The sequence below is a fragment of the Cheilinus undulatus genome, linkage group 19, assembly GCF_018320785.1.
Source record: "Cheilinus undulatus linkage group 19, ASM1832078v1, whole genome shotgun sequence".
NCBI lineage: Eukaryota > Metazoa > Chordata > Actinopteri > Labriformes > Labridae > Cheilinus > Cheilinus undulatus.
In genome coordinates this window covers 6,201,522-6,219,384 of record NC_054883.1, presented here as the reverse complement: position 1 = coordinate 6,219,384, position 17,863 = coordinate 6,201,522, and the positions used below count along the sequence as shown (strand labels likewise).

At 37.2% G+C, this 17,863-nt stretch overlaps 1 protein-coding gene across 1 annotated transcript; it reads right to left on the bottom strand.

Moving 5' to 3' along the window:
- Positions 1 to 1,728: 1,728 nt before the first annotated feature.
- Positions 1,729 to 17,353, bottom strand: abhd10b (abhydrolase domain containing 10, depalmitoylase b). Its single transcript, XM_041813797.1, has 5 exons — positions 17,216 to 17,353; positions 16,592 to 16,778; positions 11,708 to 11,819; positions 3,596 to 3,733; positions 1,729 to 2,483 (listed from the first exon to the last, which is right to left on the bottom strand). The coding sequence occupies exons 1-5, from the start codon at positions 17,307 to 17,309 to the stop codon at positions 2,142 to 2,144; spliced, it is 873 nt and encodes a 290-aa protein (XP_041669731.1). The 5' UTR covers positions 17,310 to 17,353; the 3' UTR covers positions 1,729 to 2,141.
- Positions 17,354 to 17,863: the final 510 nt, after the last annotated feature.

The window sequence follows — 17,863 nt, the reverse complement described above, 5'->3', positions numbered from 1 at the left end:
CAGATATAATCAATCTTGTAGCCTTTGTGGGTCATACACAGACATCAGTGTTAATATCATAACCAGCTCCTCACAGAAGATGTAAAGTATTCCAGCTCAGTTAACTTTTGTAATCCTAGTGTGGCAGCTTTGGGTTAAACATGACTATAGATCTGTAGTTTTTTTTTTTAACACTCCTGAAATTTTGACACTTCTGAGCAAAGATTGTAACATTTTAACTCAGAATAGTTTTTCTTCCTCTTACATTTCATTATCTTTTTGGCTTCTACTCAAGGCAGTCTATTAAGCTTTCTGTTTGTTAAAGGGTCTGTCATTTATGGTGTTGTAGTACTCAACAACGGTCTTAGTCTTCATTTTGAAAGTCCTGGTCTTGTCTTGGCCCTGGACTGGCCAGACTCGGGATTTTCCATTGAGACCAGCACTGATCTGTTATTCTTTGTCTTCATAATGTGATGATAAGGAGAAGCACTTGCTAAAACAAACAAACAAAAAAAGTTAAACCTGCAAAAACTCAGACATCAGTCCATCTTACTTCTAAGTCAGAAATACCTCTGAACACTTACTCTAGGCCTCATTCACCTGACAAATCTAGATATACATCTCATTTTCAGATATTTAAAACAATTCTGGACCTGTCAGTGGCTTTTAAATACATGCAAGGATTTATGTTTTAAAAGAAGTTAGTTTAACAAACTTGCTAAGATTTAATATTTTTGCAGGTTGTGCTTTCAAAGATTTGCCGACACCTTGTTTTTATTTGTGAAATTTATTAAAAAGAAAACTAAAATCAAAGAGAGAATGCTCTTTAACTGTTAAACCTTATCCTGGTTTTTAAAATTGATTTTTATGGTCTTGGTGCACTCTGGTCTCTGATAGTGTGGTCTTGAGTACAGCACTAGTTATTTAGCTCAAGTAAGTGGAACCATTTCTCTTCAGTTATTGAATAAAGGAGGTTTATTTTTGTGGCAAATCCATTCCCAGAGCTACAGTGCTCTGCTGAATACAGAAAGAATGCTTTCTTTCTTGCAGACAGTCATGAAAACAAATTCAGTATGGGGTTACTAATATAACCATGTCCCTTTATGATTTAACTAAAGTAAAGCACACCTTTTAAATATGGAAAAGCATCGTTATGTACTCCCCCCTGCAAGTGTTAAACCGTCATCCTATCTGCTCCCACAAATTGATTCAGATTTTTTTTCTGACAGAAAAATTACTGGCTACATAACTCAGGCACAAGTTAAAGGTCAGTGCTGCAGTTAAGTGGTTCTGAGACGGTTAAATGGTTGGTTTCGCCCCATTGAGCAGTGTGCAGCTCGTGGCCAATTACATGTTAATAATCAACAGTCCAGTGGCTCCATTCTGCAGGCTTCACTGTGGCTAAAGGCCAGCAGAAATGAGGAGTCATGTAACAGAAAGTCCTGCTAACTAAAATAATCCCCACATGGATGGAGAAACAACTGTTATGATTGTAACTCACTACATAAAATAATGTCTCTTGGTGCAGCGATTCGCTATAATTCAATCTAGAATTGCATAATAGAAATGTTCTGATCCCCTTTTCATCTGTTAAGTAATCAGATTACCTAAAAAATGCATAACGCACTTATGAGGACTTGAGTGCTTAACTTCCAGTAATACAGCTTTTAGTTTCTCGTCATTCTTGCTACTTAGAGACTACGGTGGTTGTGTTGTGTTTGTTGTATTAACAGACTGAGACCTGCACTCTCGTGTGCAGAGGTTTTATTGGCCAAAACAGTTGAAAAGAGATTAAAAAAGGCACAGGAAAACTATGCATCTAAGTAAAGAGGGAGGGGAAACGAACAATAAGAACAGCGGCAGACACAGCAGACCTATTACAGGCCAACATAACACTCTGTATATTAACGTGTAACACAGACATATGCAACCTGAAGATATAAGGGAACAGCTAACAGGAGAGCCCCCCTTAGTGTAGTTTTCACTGCAACGGCATGTTGAAATGACAGATGAAGTACGAGGAGAACGGGGTGGATAAAAGGTCGTATTTGGCAGAGACACATGCCATTGTTTGGTAATTTCTTGAGGGTTGACTTCCAAGTAAACAAAGTCCTTCTCTCTTTATCTCAGCAACCTCTCAAGCTCACTCCCCTGCCCGGTACTCAGACCAAAGTGGTCAGCTTGTCTATGAGATCGTCAATAGTGTAGACCATAAGCTTGATGTCGTCTTTCTCAGACATGCGGTGCTGCCCGTGTCGCCGCAGGATGACGTCCACGTCGGGGCTGAGGACGCGTTCGGCGACCTGCATGGAGATGTGCCACGGAACGTCGTCGTCCTTGAGCCCGTGGATGAGCCGTACAGGACAGGTGATGGGGATGGGACTCTGGAGCACACAGTGGTTTTCTGCCTCCTTCAGAAAGTCCATGCTAAACTTGTAAAAACCCTCCTCTGAGTGTTTAGTGGGCACCGTCCACTCCCCCTTCTCCTCAAACTCTTTGCGTGTCTGCATTCAAATATGAAAACATCAAAATCAGACCAGAAAAACATTTTAAAGCTTTCAATGAAATAACAAAAATATAATCTAAGGCAGTGGTTCTCAACCCTGGGGTCAGGACCCCCTTTGGACACCGAGGGGGTCTCCAAATGCCGTAAATAAAACTTCATATTGCACCGTTACCACTTTACACCAATTTTGACAAATTTTTTGCCCCTTTTCATAATTTTTTTCCCACCAATTTTAACACATTTTCACCATTTAACATCTATTTTTGTCAGTTTTTAAAACTCTTTCTACCACTTTTTTCCGCCTATTTTTGCCACTTATGAACCAATTCTTGCCACTTAAGCTTAATGTTGCCTCTGTTGACCCATTATTGCCACTATAAACCCCCTTCTACACACAATTTTTCACATTTGAACCACATTTCACCATTTCATATGCCCAATTTTGGTAGTTTAACCAATTTCTGCCAATATCTGCCTATTTTTTCTTTCCCAGTAACCCTTTTTTGCCAGTTTATATTAACGTTTCATCCCATTTCACTAAATTTCCACCCATTTTTGCCAATTTAAAGCCATTTCAGCCACATTTTAACTACTTTTTACCACTACTAATGCCCATTGTTGCCACTTCTAACCTATTTCTGCTACTTTAAAAATCCAACTTCACCACCTTTCCACCATTTTCTTTGCCATTATTAACCCACTGTAGCAATTTTTAAACCATTTTTATTCTTTTTTTAACAAAAGGGTTTTACATTTTTAAGAAGGCTTTTTTACTACATAAATGATTAAAAAAGACATTTGTTTCTTTGATAAGTGTGGTTATTATTCAGGTTAAATATGAAATATGGATGTCACAGCTTAACTTTACAATGGACCATGGTTTTGCTGACCTCCATGAGCCCCCAGTTTGGCTGGGACCCAGAAAGCTGTCCCATTTTTCCCCCCTTATGGGCGGCCTTGTCTGCACATGACTAGTCTTAATTGTGCATGGCTGTTCAACCACCTTCAGGCACAGTGGGGGTCCCCATTCTCTATCACCTATATTTGGGGGGTCGCAGGCCGAAAAGGTTGAGAACCCCTGATCTAAGGGATAACATTATATGATCCTACCTCTAGAGGGAGAGTGTTGAAGGATGTGACGATGTGATCAGCAGCAGTTGAAATGCCCACAAGTGCTGCAATTTTCTCTGGTCTTGCAATGGCTGCAAGTAACATGAGCCAACCACCTATACTGGAACCCACCAGTATCTAAAAAAAAAAACAGAAATAAGTGTTAATAGACTTCAAATTAAATTCATAACCTTGCTGAAAAAAATCCATGAATACAACCAGACTGATGTGAAGCAACCATGACAGAGAAATAAAATATGACCTGAAATATGGTAGCACAGTGCCATCTTCTGGACACACAGGGGAACATACAGTACAATAAATCTAAGATTTTAAAATTAAAGGAGTTATTTTTCATTCCTCTTCCATGACTAAATTTAATGTTAGTTGAATCTAACACTCCTCAAATAAATCCTTTATTTGGTGATTTGTTATGCTGAGTAGCAATGTACGTTTTTTTTCTACAGGTTTAAACGTATAGGATTTGTTAAGAGCAACATCAAAAATGAATACTGATACTTAAAGTAATTTTCCTTCAAAGCATTTGTTTTATTTATCATAACTTCACGTGGATGGTTAAGCACAATTGAACACAGTTGTCTATATTTAGAGTATTTCTACAGTAGTTTTGCTGAAAGTTTCTGTGTTCAGCTGGGATTTTAAGGATCTACACTGTATGTCACACCAGTATGAATTTATGTAGGTGTCACTGTGATTCTTCTACTGTACTAACATCAACAGAATATATAGAATTTATATTTTTTTGTGTCTCTAGTATGATATTTAACTTTACTATCTCTTTAGCCATGTCAGTTACCTACAGTTCCAGTCAGTTAATAATAATTTTATTTATATAGCACTTTTTAAAACACACAGTTACAAAGTGCTTTACAAAACCAGAAAGGGGTTGACAGATAAGCAAACAAACATAACAAACATAGCCCGAATAAGTAACACAACCAACATACTGAATGTTCAATTGCAACACATGTATCTACAGACAAAAGTAAAACAGAGGGGGTAGAGATTATAAAAAAGCTAATCAATAAAAATGAGTTTTTAGCAGCTTTTTAAGAGACACGACAGGTTCGGCAAACCTGATGTTACCAGGAAGATTGTTCCAAAGTTTAGGAGCTGTCACTGCAAATGCACGATCACCTCTGGATCACCTCTGGATTTAAAACGTGAATGAGGGACCATTAGAAGACCCTGATCAGATGATCGAAGATGGCGACTGCTAGAATAGAGGCTCAGTAGTTCATTTATATATGTCGGAGCTAGCCCATGCAGGGCCTTGTATGTAATAAATAACATTTTGAAACTGATCCTAAAAGTAACTGGAAGCCAATGAAGAGATGCAAGAACTGGAGTGATATGGGAATGACGACTAGAGTGTGTTAATAACCGAGCTGCTGCGTTTTGTACAGACTGAAGACATGAAATAGAGGACTGACTGATGCCAGAGAAGAGAGTTACAGTAATCTAACCAGGAGAAATCAGGGTGCGGATTAAAAATTTAGTATGATTTGCTGTTAATATGTGTTTGATTTTTGCAATGTTTCTAAGCTGAAAGAAGCAGGATTGTACTACTTTAGTTATCTGAGAGTCAAAGTTTAAATGACTGTCAAATATAAGACCAACATTCTTAGCAGAGGACTTGATATTGGTGGCCAGGGGTCCCATGTAGTGGTTGACCTCCTTATAAAAATGGTTGTAGCTTAATCATCATTATAGCATCATATTGCAGAAGCTCCTTCTTTCTAACTACCATTTTGATATGGCTGTATTTACATCCTACAGATTCCTATTAATGCTATTAATGTAGGGCTGTTAATATTAACGTGTCAACACTTGTCATCAATCTTGAGATCTTAACGTCTTAAAAAAAATAACGCAATATAATCATATAACTAAGTTTGACCACAACTTGCTCCCGTAGTCCTCCAGCGCGGATGTTTACATGCCTGAGGGTGAAGAGGTGAGAGGGTCAGACACAGCCAGAAGTGATGAGTGAGGAGACAGACCCAGGTCTGCTTAGTGGCAGTTTTCTTTTTAAAAAGCTGGAGAATGTTAGTTAAGATAAAACCAAAACTGTGGGTACATGCTGCAGTGATGAACTGTCTTTACACCGAAGCACAGCAAGTCTGAAGTTCCACCTTCAGGCAAAGCACATCTTTGCTAATGTTAGCAAAGATGCTAACAACAACACGGGATCAAGCCATGGTCATACCACTCTCTCCGTCTGCAAGTCCTGTTAACAGTATTAATCCAGAGTAGAAATCCGCGGTTGAAACGGCAAAATTGAAGTTAATTAGCGAACTTTATGAGCTGAAGACGGAAAATATGATGCGTTCAGGTAACCTCAGTAAATTAGACTACTGTATTCTATGTTATGATGTGTTCAAATGTCACATAAACCTGGGAAAATTTCATTTTTTATGAGAAACTTCAATAAATAGAGTGTGAATATGTGTTTATATTTGATGGCTTTTTAACTCAAGCACTACTCAGCTAAGACCACTTGTAGTTTAAATATTTGCACTTATTTTGTCTTTCCACCAAACTATAGCAAGTATTGATAGAGGTATCGATAAGGACTCAGATCAGCACTTTAATGTGCTGTACATAGAATTAAAAGAATAAAAATAAAACAACAATTAAAAATCTAAACGATAAAAATAAACTCAAACTATTAAAATATGCTGTGATTAAGAGAACAGACATCTCCAGCAACACTTGTAGTTTAGAGAACAACTTTATTAGTCAAATGGTCTAATAAAGTTGTTCTCTAAACTACAAGTGTTGCAGGAGATTTCTGTTCTCTTCAAGACTCTCCTCATCCTCCATGCACCTTGGAAGTTGGTGAAGTTGTGCCAGATTTACCCACTTCAAAATGCTGTGATTAATCACGATTTATCACAGCATAGTGATGTGATTAACTTTTTTAATTGAGTAACAGCACTATATTAAACACACTGTCTAGTGATGCTACATAGCCAAGTTTCAGGAGCAGGATCACACCTCAACAATGCCCCTACCTGCGTTCCTATAATCTCTCCTTCCTTTTGTTCTCGTATTCCCCCCACCCCTATACTCTTTTTCTCTATTCACTCTACCTGTAGGGCCCTAAAAAGGGGGTTTGTTGTGCCCAGGAGCTAAGGCAGATTCCCTAAGTTCAAAATCATCACTAAATAATTGTCAAATTGCAACCTGTTGATGGTGTGGTGCTTGATAGTGAACTGCCAGTGCTTTCTGACTGTGTTTTTTAAACTGTGATATTTTTCATTCTTATTAAGTCTGCTGTCAGACAGTGGTCTTACTTGCACGTACTGACATGATTATTTATAATGTTTGTGTACAATGTGAAGGGATGTTCTGTTTTTCTTTGCTTTACCCTGGTTTTCTATCTTTGACACTTGTTGGTTGTCTTCATGTGTAACACACTGATACATTCCTGTGGAATAAAGGAGTTTTATGCTACAGATGAGTGCCTCAGATTTTCAGTTTCGACTGCCAATCTCCACTATGGACCTTGTTTGCAAATAAGATGGAGACTCATTTAAATCATTTACTCTTGTGACATAGAAAATGTGCAATAGCTGCTATGTTATTCTGCTCCATCTGTTATTGCTGAGAGATTTCAATAAAGTGCTGACTTGCTTGACAGATTGTCAGCTTTCATATTGGTATAATTAGCAACACAATGTTGGAGGAAACCTGCTGAAAACTATTGGGCTGAAGTAAATGAATCCTTTGTGTAGAAATCAACAAATTTTAATCAGATAACAGAAGAAAATGTTTATATTTGACAACAGACATACTTGTCTCCGTTGATCATTCTACCATCTTAGCAGCTTAAAAGACAAGTCATTGACAGAATTAAAGGGCTCTAATTGTTGTGAATCTTTTATAAATGTTGCATACAAACAAAATGGGGCCTTAAACTGGTTTATGCCACTTCTTAAAGCATGTGATCTATTAGAGTGACCCGGCTGCAAAATGTGCACATCTGTCAGCAAACTACGACAGAAATGCAGGCACGTTTCAAGGTCAGGGGGACGTTGACGACACACCTGGAGACGTGACAGACTGAAGCCAGTTTGTATCCTAATGCCTCTGAATCATTTAGGCACACTAAATATAAAACTCAGGGCTGACACCCTCCAGTCTGTAGGTCAACTGGTTGGTCAACACTTAGGGATGCACAATATTATTTTGCCGATATCCAATATTTACTAAGGGCGGGAGAAAAAAATCGATACAGCGTGGTTTTGCGATATTTTGTCTGGTGATAAATTCTCTTCCACCAGGTTCTGATTTTTTTCCAAATTAGTCTCTAATCATAGAACAGGAGAAAGTTAGTACAACAAAAATGGCAGCACCAGGTGAAGGACATTAGGAATGAAAGCAGGGCACAAATGAGACGGACATGACACATGAGGTTGGCAAGAAGTGTTACATGAAAATAAAATACTGCAGAAATACAACAAAAATGAGGGAAAGACTAATGCTGAATCAGCTAAACATTGAAAAAATGGTATATATATCGCAATATATGGTATCAAAATACTCACTGTATTGCGAAATGTTTAAAATCGCAATAATATTGGATCGTGGGGCCACTAGTGATTCCCACCCCTAATATTTACAGTTTCATTTTAGTCGATACTTATATTTAAATGTTTTACATAACTAAAATTCAGTCCTTTGAATCCAATCTAAGGATTAAGGATGAACAAAGAAACAAACTTTCTTTCTGAAAACACGCTTTCAAGTATAGAGAATGAGGATGAATAAAGAAAAAGATCTGAACTTACATAGGTCTGGTGGTCCGGCCTAAAACTTCACTAAGTTATTAGTATATATGGCCAAATGTTACAGTCAGTATATGCTGATATTCACGGCCAAAATATCTGATGTAAATATCGGCAGAAATTTTAATATCTGCCAATACCGATATTAGGCTGATAATATCGTACATCCCTATCAACACTCTCTCATCCAACCAAGGTTCCTGCTAGGAAGATTTCTTTGGTTGGTCGAGTGCACGCCTGTGAGAACCAAGGTTATTATAGTTAACTAAAACTAACTAAATAACTCAAACTAATGGGTAAAAATCTTTTTAGTTAACTGAAACTAAATAAAAACTGAGCTTTATGAGAAAAAAGAAAACTAACTGAAACTAAATTATGTGCTGACAAAACTAACTAAAATTAAATAAAATTAGAGACAAATTTCCTTAGTTTTAGTCTTTGTCAGCAGCAGACTGTCTGACATGAACACCCAGGTCAGGAGAGAGTAAAGTAGCCTGATTTTATTACAGAAGACTTCACAAAATGTAAATTTTAGGTCTTGAGTTGTTTACAAACATAAAAATTGAATAAAAAAATGAAAAGTGAAGAGCCCTTTGGGATCTGGCCTTTGACAGGTGTCTCATATTGCTAAAAAACTAACCCTAAAACAAATAAAAACTAAACTAAAACAAAGCCTTTTTTTCTAAATCAAAACTAAACTAAACAAAAAACCAGCAGGAAAAACAAATAAAAACTAAACTGAAATCTAAAGCGAAAAGTAAAAAATAAATAAAAATTAAAACTCATGAAATTCCAAAAGCTATTATAACCTTGGTGAAAACAAGGGCTGGACAATCATGGTAAGAATGAAAATTCAGATTGGGACATGCACGGATTAACAATTTATGGTTAATTATTAAAATCAAAAAATACATCAGCTGAAATTCTTTTTTTAAGTCACATTTTCCTTGAAAAATAGAAAATAAACAACTGGTATTTATTGCTAACAAAAAAAAAATTTTTGTATACTGTTGAATAAAAAGTAGAAGATGACTTTGCTGCTCACACTGTGTGTCATGTAACTACTACTTCTTCTTTTGGGTTTCCAGCAGGCTGCATGCCTTGTGACACCTGGCTGCCTATCACCTGACTACACAGCCAGCAGTGTGTTTTTAAGGGGGTTGTGGGCTGTGAATTAGTAGAGAGAGAATTACAAGGAAAAGAAATTGAAACAATAATCATAGCACGTTTATGTCAGTTAGAGGCTCCAAATGTCGGTTTTGATTTACTGTTTTTTTTATTAATTTCCCAGCCCTAGTGAGAACTGACTGACTCAAGTGCACAGCTGACTGACTGACAGATGCCCAGCAGGAAACAGAGTGGAGCAATACAGTGCTGAGCAATCACATAGAGAGGCACACAAAGTGACGCAGAACATGTTATATTCTGATTGTTTCACAGCAGTTAGGCTGGAAATAACTTGGAATCTACATATCTTGAACTCAACACGAAAATGCAGGATGTTTGTACTGGTCTGTTTAATTCACTAGTCAGCAAATACAAGAATTGAGTCCCTATATATAATCTCACTAAAACGTTCATGTCAGTGTTAGCGTCTGCTAACAAGAGCAGAGGAGACAAAAAACGGTTTCTCCTGGTCATCAAGTCCTGACCAGCAGACTTTTCCCCCTTCAGTAAACACTACATGATGTCTGATATATGCTTGTAAATGACATGGCACAGGTTGGGACATGTTTTGTAAATCAATAAACCATAATCTGAGGTTATTTTGTAGGTTATATGATGCTAAACAGTCACTGTACCATGATCACAGAAATTAAATGATTAAAGGCAGGTGCTTGCTGATTCAGCTGTTATTTTAGTACAGCATAATGAGGATAAAAATGATAAATAATGCTTCATAAAGCTTGTTTTTTTTTTTCATTTTTAGATCATTTAGACTATGAGAAGGGTGCAACGAGGAACCTGGCACAGATTAAGCAGGTTCTGAGATAAAGGGAAGATTATCCCTCTCTTTCATTACCTGAAAGACCAATCGATTGGTCAGTGTGTGGGTGAAAAACTTCATTTTCTTTAATTGGCTACAGCCCTAGTAAAGCTTTATTCCACAATCCACGCCATCATGATCAGGCAGTTTCATTTTTACGTAAGTCCAGTGAGACATAATCTACTTCCTGAGATGAAAATATGATTGAACGGTAACTTTATCATTTAGTGACAAGACTCGAGCTCTGTTTAGGCTCTGCCTTGTTGTAACTTTCAGCCTAAGAAGTAGCAGGCGTAACTTTAAAAATATCCGACTGAACAGCATATTGTGAACACAGACCTCACAGGGATGGTCATAAAACAGAAGAAACATGATGGCAGCATGCTTTGTTCACAGATTTGTCAACGGAAAGGCATGAAGATGATTTCCACAGAAACATCTGTCTTTTAACTGGCTGTGGGTGCACCCCTAGGTCGTAGGTTACCATTAGGGCTGGGCAATTAATGGAAAATTAGATTAAATAGCAATATGGCCTCCTGCAATTTTCAAATCGCAGAAGGTGCAATATTTCTTTGACCAGATATCTGTGTCAAAATTGCAGATTTAAACTTTTTTTGCCGGAGAGCTGTTGTGTATGACATATCATGCAATCATTTAAGTGCCATTTTTTTAGAATAGTCTACAAAAAAAATCCCACCTTCATTTTTGTAATTTCTTTTTGATTAATCATGAGAATGACAAAAACCCTTCAATGAAACAATTCATATCTAATTTGCAATACAAGTCAAAATCATCAGAATTAGACATTTTTAGAAAATTGTTCAACCCTTGTGTAGGAATAAAAGAAAGTTAAGGAATAATTGCTTATCAAATCTCAATCGCAATAATTAAGAAAAAAAAATCACAATTACATTATTTTCCAAAATCGTCCAGCCCTAGTTGCCATGAACATTATATTCTTGTAATTCAGCTTACACATATTGAATGAATACAGCCAAGCAAGTTTAATTTTTCATTAAAATCAATGTAATGCAAGTTGCATGTTTTGTTTTGTTTTGTGTGTGTTCCAAAGTTTTGCAAAACTTTTCCAGTTTTTGTGACAACGACCTCACAATAAAAACTGGAAAAGCAGTGGTAACTGAGAGCATGTTTTCTGGTATAGAGTCCTTTTTTCCTCTGTAAATACAACTTCACCTGCTCTAAATGGGAGATGACTCTCACCTCTCATCCTTGTAGAGCAAAGTTTTCATAACTCCATTGATTACTAACCACCAGTGACCTGCAAAGGGGCATGACCCTGGAAATATTTACCTGTGGCCCCTCTGCTAACTCATCCAACACGAAGAGGACATCTTTTTTCCAGGTCCCAATAGTTCCTTCAGCTAGCACCCCCTCTGAGGCTCCGTGGCCTGTGTAGTCAAACCTGGAAACATAAATACAACAGGTCAAAGCTGTAGGCATCATTGGGTAAAACAAAGGCATTTACTTTCTTTTAGACATTATGAGCACAGTAAATAGTTCTTAAACTACACTAAACATGGGGTTGGATCTTTGATTAGTCAATATGATGAGGATAAGTGTATTTCATACCCCACAGCATCCAGACAAGGCTTTCACAGACAATCAGAGTATTGAAATAATAATTTTAAAACACTTGAATGATTGACTGATTATGAAAAGTTGATAAGTCAGAACATAATGATTTGGCATTTCATTTATAAAATATTGGTATCTAGTTAATGACTCTACATAAATCCAAGAATCTGTAAAGTGGATCTGGATTGGATCTGAAAGTCCTCTGGTTTTTATTTAGGGTACACTTGTAGTCAAAGCTGTATTAACTAGTTAGATGTTAGCAGGCTAGGTGGAACTTTTTTCACGGTTTAACATACCAGCTCAGTGCCATCAGTGGTAACTGGACAATGATCCATTTATCTCTACAAACGGATATCTGCATAAAGATGCAGATAAAAATCCATTACAGATCAATCATTTCAACTAGAGCTGAACAACTCGCAAAAGTAATCTAATTGCGATTTTTTTCCCCAATATTGCAATTGCGATTTGATATGTGATTATTTTTACGTTCCTCGTGTTACGCGTTGTTCAGCACAAGCAATAAATCATTATACATTATAACCAGCACATTATTAGATACATTAAACTTGGTATGAAAGATTTGGAAAAAAAAAAAAAATTAAATGTGATTTGACTCATATAGCAAATTTGATATCAACTGATAAACTGAAAGGAATGTTAATGTTTTCATGTTATTCTCATTTTTATCAAGAAAATCATATACGTGATTACAAAAGAAACTTAAATGTATGCATAATGTGAAGAGCAGAAAACCTCTGCTGCAAAATAATCATATCAAAGTGGTATTTTGACACATTTCAGGTTAAGGAAATATTGCACTGTCTGCGATTTGAAATTGCAGCAGGTCATTTTGTGATTTAATTTAATTTTCAATTAATTTCCCAGCTCTAATTTCAACTTAGAGTAAAATTTGCTGACCCCAGGTCACTGATTGAAAGACAATCAGTACTTAGTTTCCTAAACAACCCGAAGTACATCAGAAAGGACTGAACTGACCCAAATTCAACAACCGAGAATTTTTTTAAGTTGTATTTATCTCCTCCTGAGGGCAGTGACAACAAACCTTGGCATTTTACCACATAGAAATCTGTACCTGGATAGTTTTTGATGAACTGATTTCTAGAGGCACATCGATGCACCAGTTTAACCTTGACATCAGCCGATATCAGCCCTGTTTACAAAAATCACACATCAGCAAAATGATGTGGCCTGAACAGATATCAGTTACCAATGTTTATCTGTTGTTTCCTATAGTTCCTATGCCCACATCTGGTATTTTTAGCTGCTGAATTAAAAAAGAACATTTCTAAAGAGCAGAGGAAGTGCCCAGTTAAACAAACTCAGATTGGTTTTCATGGTCAAACATGAGAGAAAATGTTGGTATATTGAAGGTCGCGCTATGCAATAAATTGATAAAATCGATAAATTGGGTTTTTGGAAAAAAATTGAGATTCAGAATAATGAAAACTGAGATTTTCTGTTAAACTTTACTGCAATCAGAAGCTTTGATTCTAGGTAGTTAGTTCTGGCAAACCCATTTAAAATGATAGATTTTTTTCTTACATATCGCTCATGTGTAACCATTGTTCTCAAATTCAAGGAAAACATCCCCTCAAACAAAGAAAAACTTCCTGCTCAGTTTTTAATAATCATATTCATTCTAATTTAGTAGAAACTGAAATTAGTAGTAGTTTTAGTCCGCTTGACAACATTTTTATCTGATACTGATTCAGTGGCAAAGATGACAACAATCAAATACAAATACAGGAATAATCAATAATCCTGTAATGGTCTTGTTTACTTGCATAGATCATGGAGAGACATTGGCATTACTTTCAGCCTGTTTTCAGATCCTGAGTGTTCATGTAAATAACCCTCCATAACATTCTAATAAAGACAAGTTTACAGCTCACACTTTAACCTGTAAAAGGAAAATTTAGTTCAATTTTGTCACATATTGTTGATGAAAATAAAAGAAACTTGTTTTAGTGGTTTCTTTATATTTGAAAACCCCCAAAATTCAATCTTTTAACCATGTCACCCAGTCCTAGACAGAGGTAATGAAAAAGACCTTGCTGTTTGTATTGGCTAAATTGTTGTTAAACATCAGTGTTAGGGATGTTCTGATACCATTTTTCCTTCAGGATACGATTCCAATACCAAGGTGTTGGGTATCGGCCAATACCGAGAACTGATCGATACCAGTGTGAACTTTCTGGACTGACTGTGCAGACTAGCAAATTATTTTAGACCTATATTTGACTCAGAACATGGCTCAACAAATAGAATCATAACGTACAGCATCTCTGTGACCCTAAAGTTGTTTTTCTGCTGATAATTGAGTTTTACTGCTAAATATTAAAATAACAATAATAAAGGGGGCTGCATCACAGGCTCCCTCTATCTCTCCATTATTCTCTATTCAGGCAGCATGACGTGATCACGGAACAGCCTGTCATTGGCCGACAGACCCTCATAAAGGGTAAACAATATGGCGGTTAGCATTCGGGCTAGCAGTAATAAATGATCGTAATTCGATTGAAATGGATAAAAAGACGTTCAATATTGGGTTTACTGTTTGATGGCATAACGGCTAGCTTCGAGAGGAAAAACAAGTAAGAGCCAATGATTCATGGTTTTAAAGTTATTTAACTTTTGATAAACTGTGTCACATCTTGTCGTGTACGACAGCGCTGGCCTGGAAGGTATTTTAACGATCACATTCAGAGAAAAACTGTCACACAGTGACCATTCTTTGCTGCTGCAGTGGGTCCTTCAGTTCTTCTTTGCTGCTCTAAAAACGGCAGCCTGTGCATGCAGTGCTTTCTGGCAGCGAAGAAGAACTGACTCCCGGTTAATAGCACTAACATTTAGCATGGCTAAATGAAGCAAAATATAAAGCTAAACCATTGGTGCATAAACTCTTAATTAAAATTCATATATTCTAATTTTCACAATCAATGCATCTCTACTTATTTCTGATTTCCTGCGTGTAAAATTGGTGGATGTCACTATGGATGCACCAACGCATCAGAATAACATCAGTACTGGTCAATATTTATCTTGTTGACAATCACTAGCCATCAGAAAAGAATGGGTCATGAACAGTTGACAGTGTTTATCTGTTGTGTCAAATCAACTGTATGCTGACACGTAGTACTGTTGATTCAAAGAGGATATTTCAGTGAGCCAGAAATCACCTGCTGGACAAACTCTGATCTGGCTTCACACAAGAGAAACTGTTGGCATTGAGGGAGTCTCACACCAAAAAATATGATGAAAAAAATAGTAGGGTATTTGCATTGGCTGAACTGTCATGTTAAAGATCAGCATGGGCCCATGTTTTAACCATTGGTGCATCTCTATCTTTTACAGGTCCATACAGGTTGAGTGCATGAGAGTAAGGCTGCTGTTTAACTCTTAACCTTATGTTGAACTAAGGCTCATGAGTAACTGATAACCGGGCAAAACCCCCGCGGACTTTATGGACTGAGAAATAACGGCCGCACTGGAATTTTAGTCTGGACTGGAAGTTACTTCCACTGGCTACACAGGAATCGTTGAACATCTTAACTTTACAACTTTATATTTCACGCAATACAAGACCGCCCCAGTGAAGATTATCTTTTTTTAGAAAAAAAGTTTCATTAAAAGCACAAGAGACTGTATTTTTCCAAGTTATATATAATACCAGCTGAAAACAAACTCAACCAGATCTTGCAACAGGTGTTTAATAAAACTATAACTTTGAGTTCAATGTATTATTTCATTCTACACTTGATGTAGGACAGCAATCTTGTGCCAAAACTTTCATAACTTCTCTGGATCTCCATTTCACACCTGCAGTACATGCAAAATGCTGCTGCCAGATTTTTAACAGGTACCCAAAGTGTGAGCACACACCCCCTTGCTTGCATTTCTCCACTGGCTCCCTGTTGATTTTAGAATTCACTGAAAAGTTTCATGACTTGTTTGTAAGTTGCTCCGTAGATTGGGTCCTTCACATTTATAAGGCCTTTTAATCCCCTACACCCCAGTGTGTTCACTCCAGCCCTCTGATCGGTCTCTCCTGGCTGTCCCATGAGCTCAGCCAACACTCCAGGGTGCCCGTGCTCTCCAAGTTGTGGGCATGTGTTTTCGGAACCAACCACCTCCTCACATCAGATGTGCCAACTCTGTTTAATCATTCAAATCCCAGCTTAGAGCGCACCTTTTTTCCTAGGGCTCTGACATCAGCCTTAGTGTTTAAATATGGTATGTCTATTTAAACGTAATTTTTAGCATGATTTAATGTTACTGTGGTTCTATGAAGTCTTTGAATTTTTTTATTTAGCTCCATCTGCCACTTTAAAAGTGCCATACAAATAAATGTAACTTGACTTGACAACTAGGATAATCTGTTTAATAAGATTTAATGACCAGGGGAATGTTTAGCATGTACCGTGGCTGTTTCTCAGTCTTTAAAGATAAAACACAAGACTTAAGAACTAGTATTTTATGTGGGAGGTTTGTCTATTAAATCTGACTGATGTAAGATTATCATGTGGCATGGTTTTGGCATACATCCTTCTCCGGTTGTTCATTTGAAAGACTTACCTAAGGTATGAGTGACCTAGTGATCTACAGAACTCCTCCAATGACTCAGCTTTCTGTCCATTCATGTTGGAGCCATATCCTGGGAGGAAGACCACTCCTGGACTCTTCCCCTTCACCCTCCTGTAGGCCAGCTTGGGGAGATCTGGTCGTGCAGCATATTGAACTGTGGACTTGTGTCTCCTGTCTCCTGGTTGACACAGTACAAAGTATTACTCCTCTGCTATGTTATGTAAATTACTCAATGTAAGCCATAGAAGCCAAATATACTACCGACTGATTACAATCACACCCTTTTTAATAGGTAAAGGCTTCTTGAAACGCACATGGAGAAACAGCGTGGGGATTTCTGAATTATCATCAATATACCAAATATAAAACGCAAAGAAGGAGGGTAATAGTTTTTTAACACGCTAACCAATATTGAAGCGTTCACACATACTACAAGATTCAGTGTAGACTGCGCAAAATACACAACACAGGCGCAAACGCCGCAACATTTACAGCCCTAAATTTTGTAAGACGACGCAGTCTTTGAGCCACACCCCCTTCTGAGCGTTTAAATGCCCTAAAATTAAACTAAAGCGTTATGTAACTAACTGTTGCCAAGCGAAGACTTAAACAAACCTTCAAGACGCTTTGAAGACAAAGCTGCGAGCCCTCCATTGCTTAAAATCTGTGAAAGTCCTCTGCGGCAGGACCTCAGCGCGACGGCTGCCATACTGCTCCGCGACCCACTGCGGAACTATCGCGAGAGTGGCAGCGATGACTCTCGTTTAGTCACGGAGGACTTGTAGTCCTTTACAGTATTGTAACAGCGCAGCTCTGTGGAGCAGTGGTGGAGGAAGACTTTAAAGTACAGTAAAAGAAGCAATAATACAGTTAATTTTACTGTACATAAAAAGACAGACTTTACTCTAGCAGATTTTTTTTTCTGTAAAAGAAATAGGTCAAGTTTACCTTAAATACTATATATACATACATACATACATACATATATATATATATATATATATATATATATATATATATATATCTCAAGATGCAAAAATACAGTATTGCAATCTCCTTGGGGAGCGAAGACCCGTCTTACAGAAGACTCATTCTATAATTATGAAGAGAATTTTATATTTTCAGGTGATTAAACACTCACTTTGATAGGCGTATTTATATTTTGTTTCATTTTTACCAAGTTTATTCAGCCAAATGCTACAAGGCTAAATAGTACAAGCTGCCCCTTTAATTAAGACCATTTTCAGCTCCAAAAGGAAGTAA

Bases quoted from the DNA above. Each gene is read 5' to 3' on its own strand.
- abhd10b (XM_041813797.1), bottom strand. From the start codon at position 17,309: ATGGCAGCCGTCGCGCTGAGGTCCTGCCGCAGAGGACTTTCACAGATT. The intron at 16,779-17,215 runs GTTTGTTTAAGT...TGTGTCAACCAG, and splicing joins GTCTTCAAAGCGTCTTGAAG to GAGACAGGAGACACAAGTCC. The intron at 2,484-3,595 runs GTAGGATCATAT...ATTTGAATGCAG, and splicing joins TCAACACTCTCCCTCTAGAG to ACACGCAAAGAGTTTGAGGA.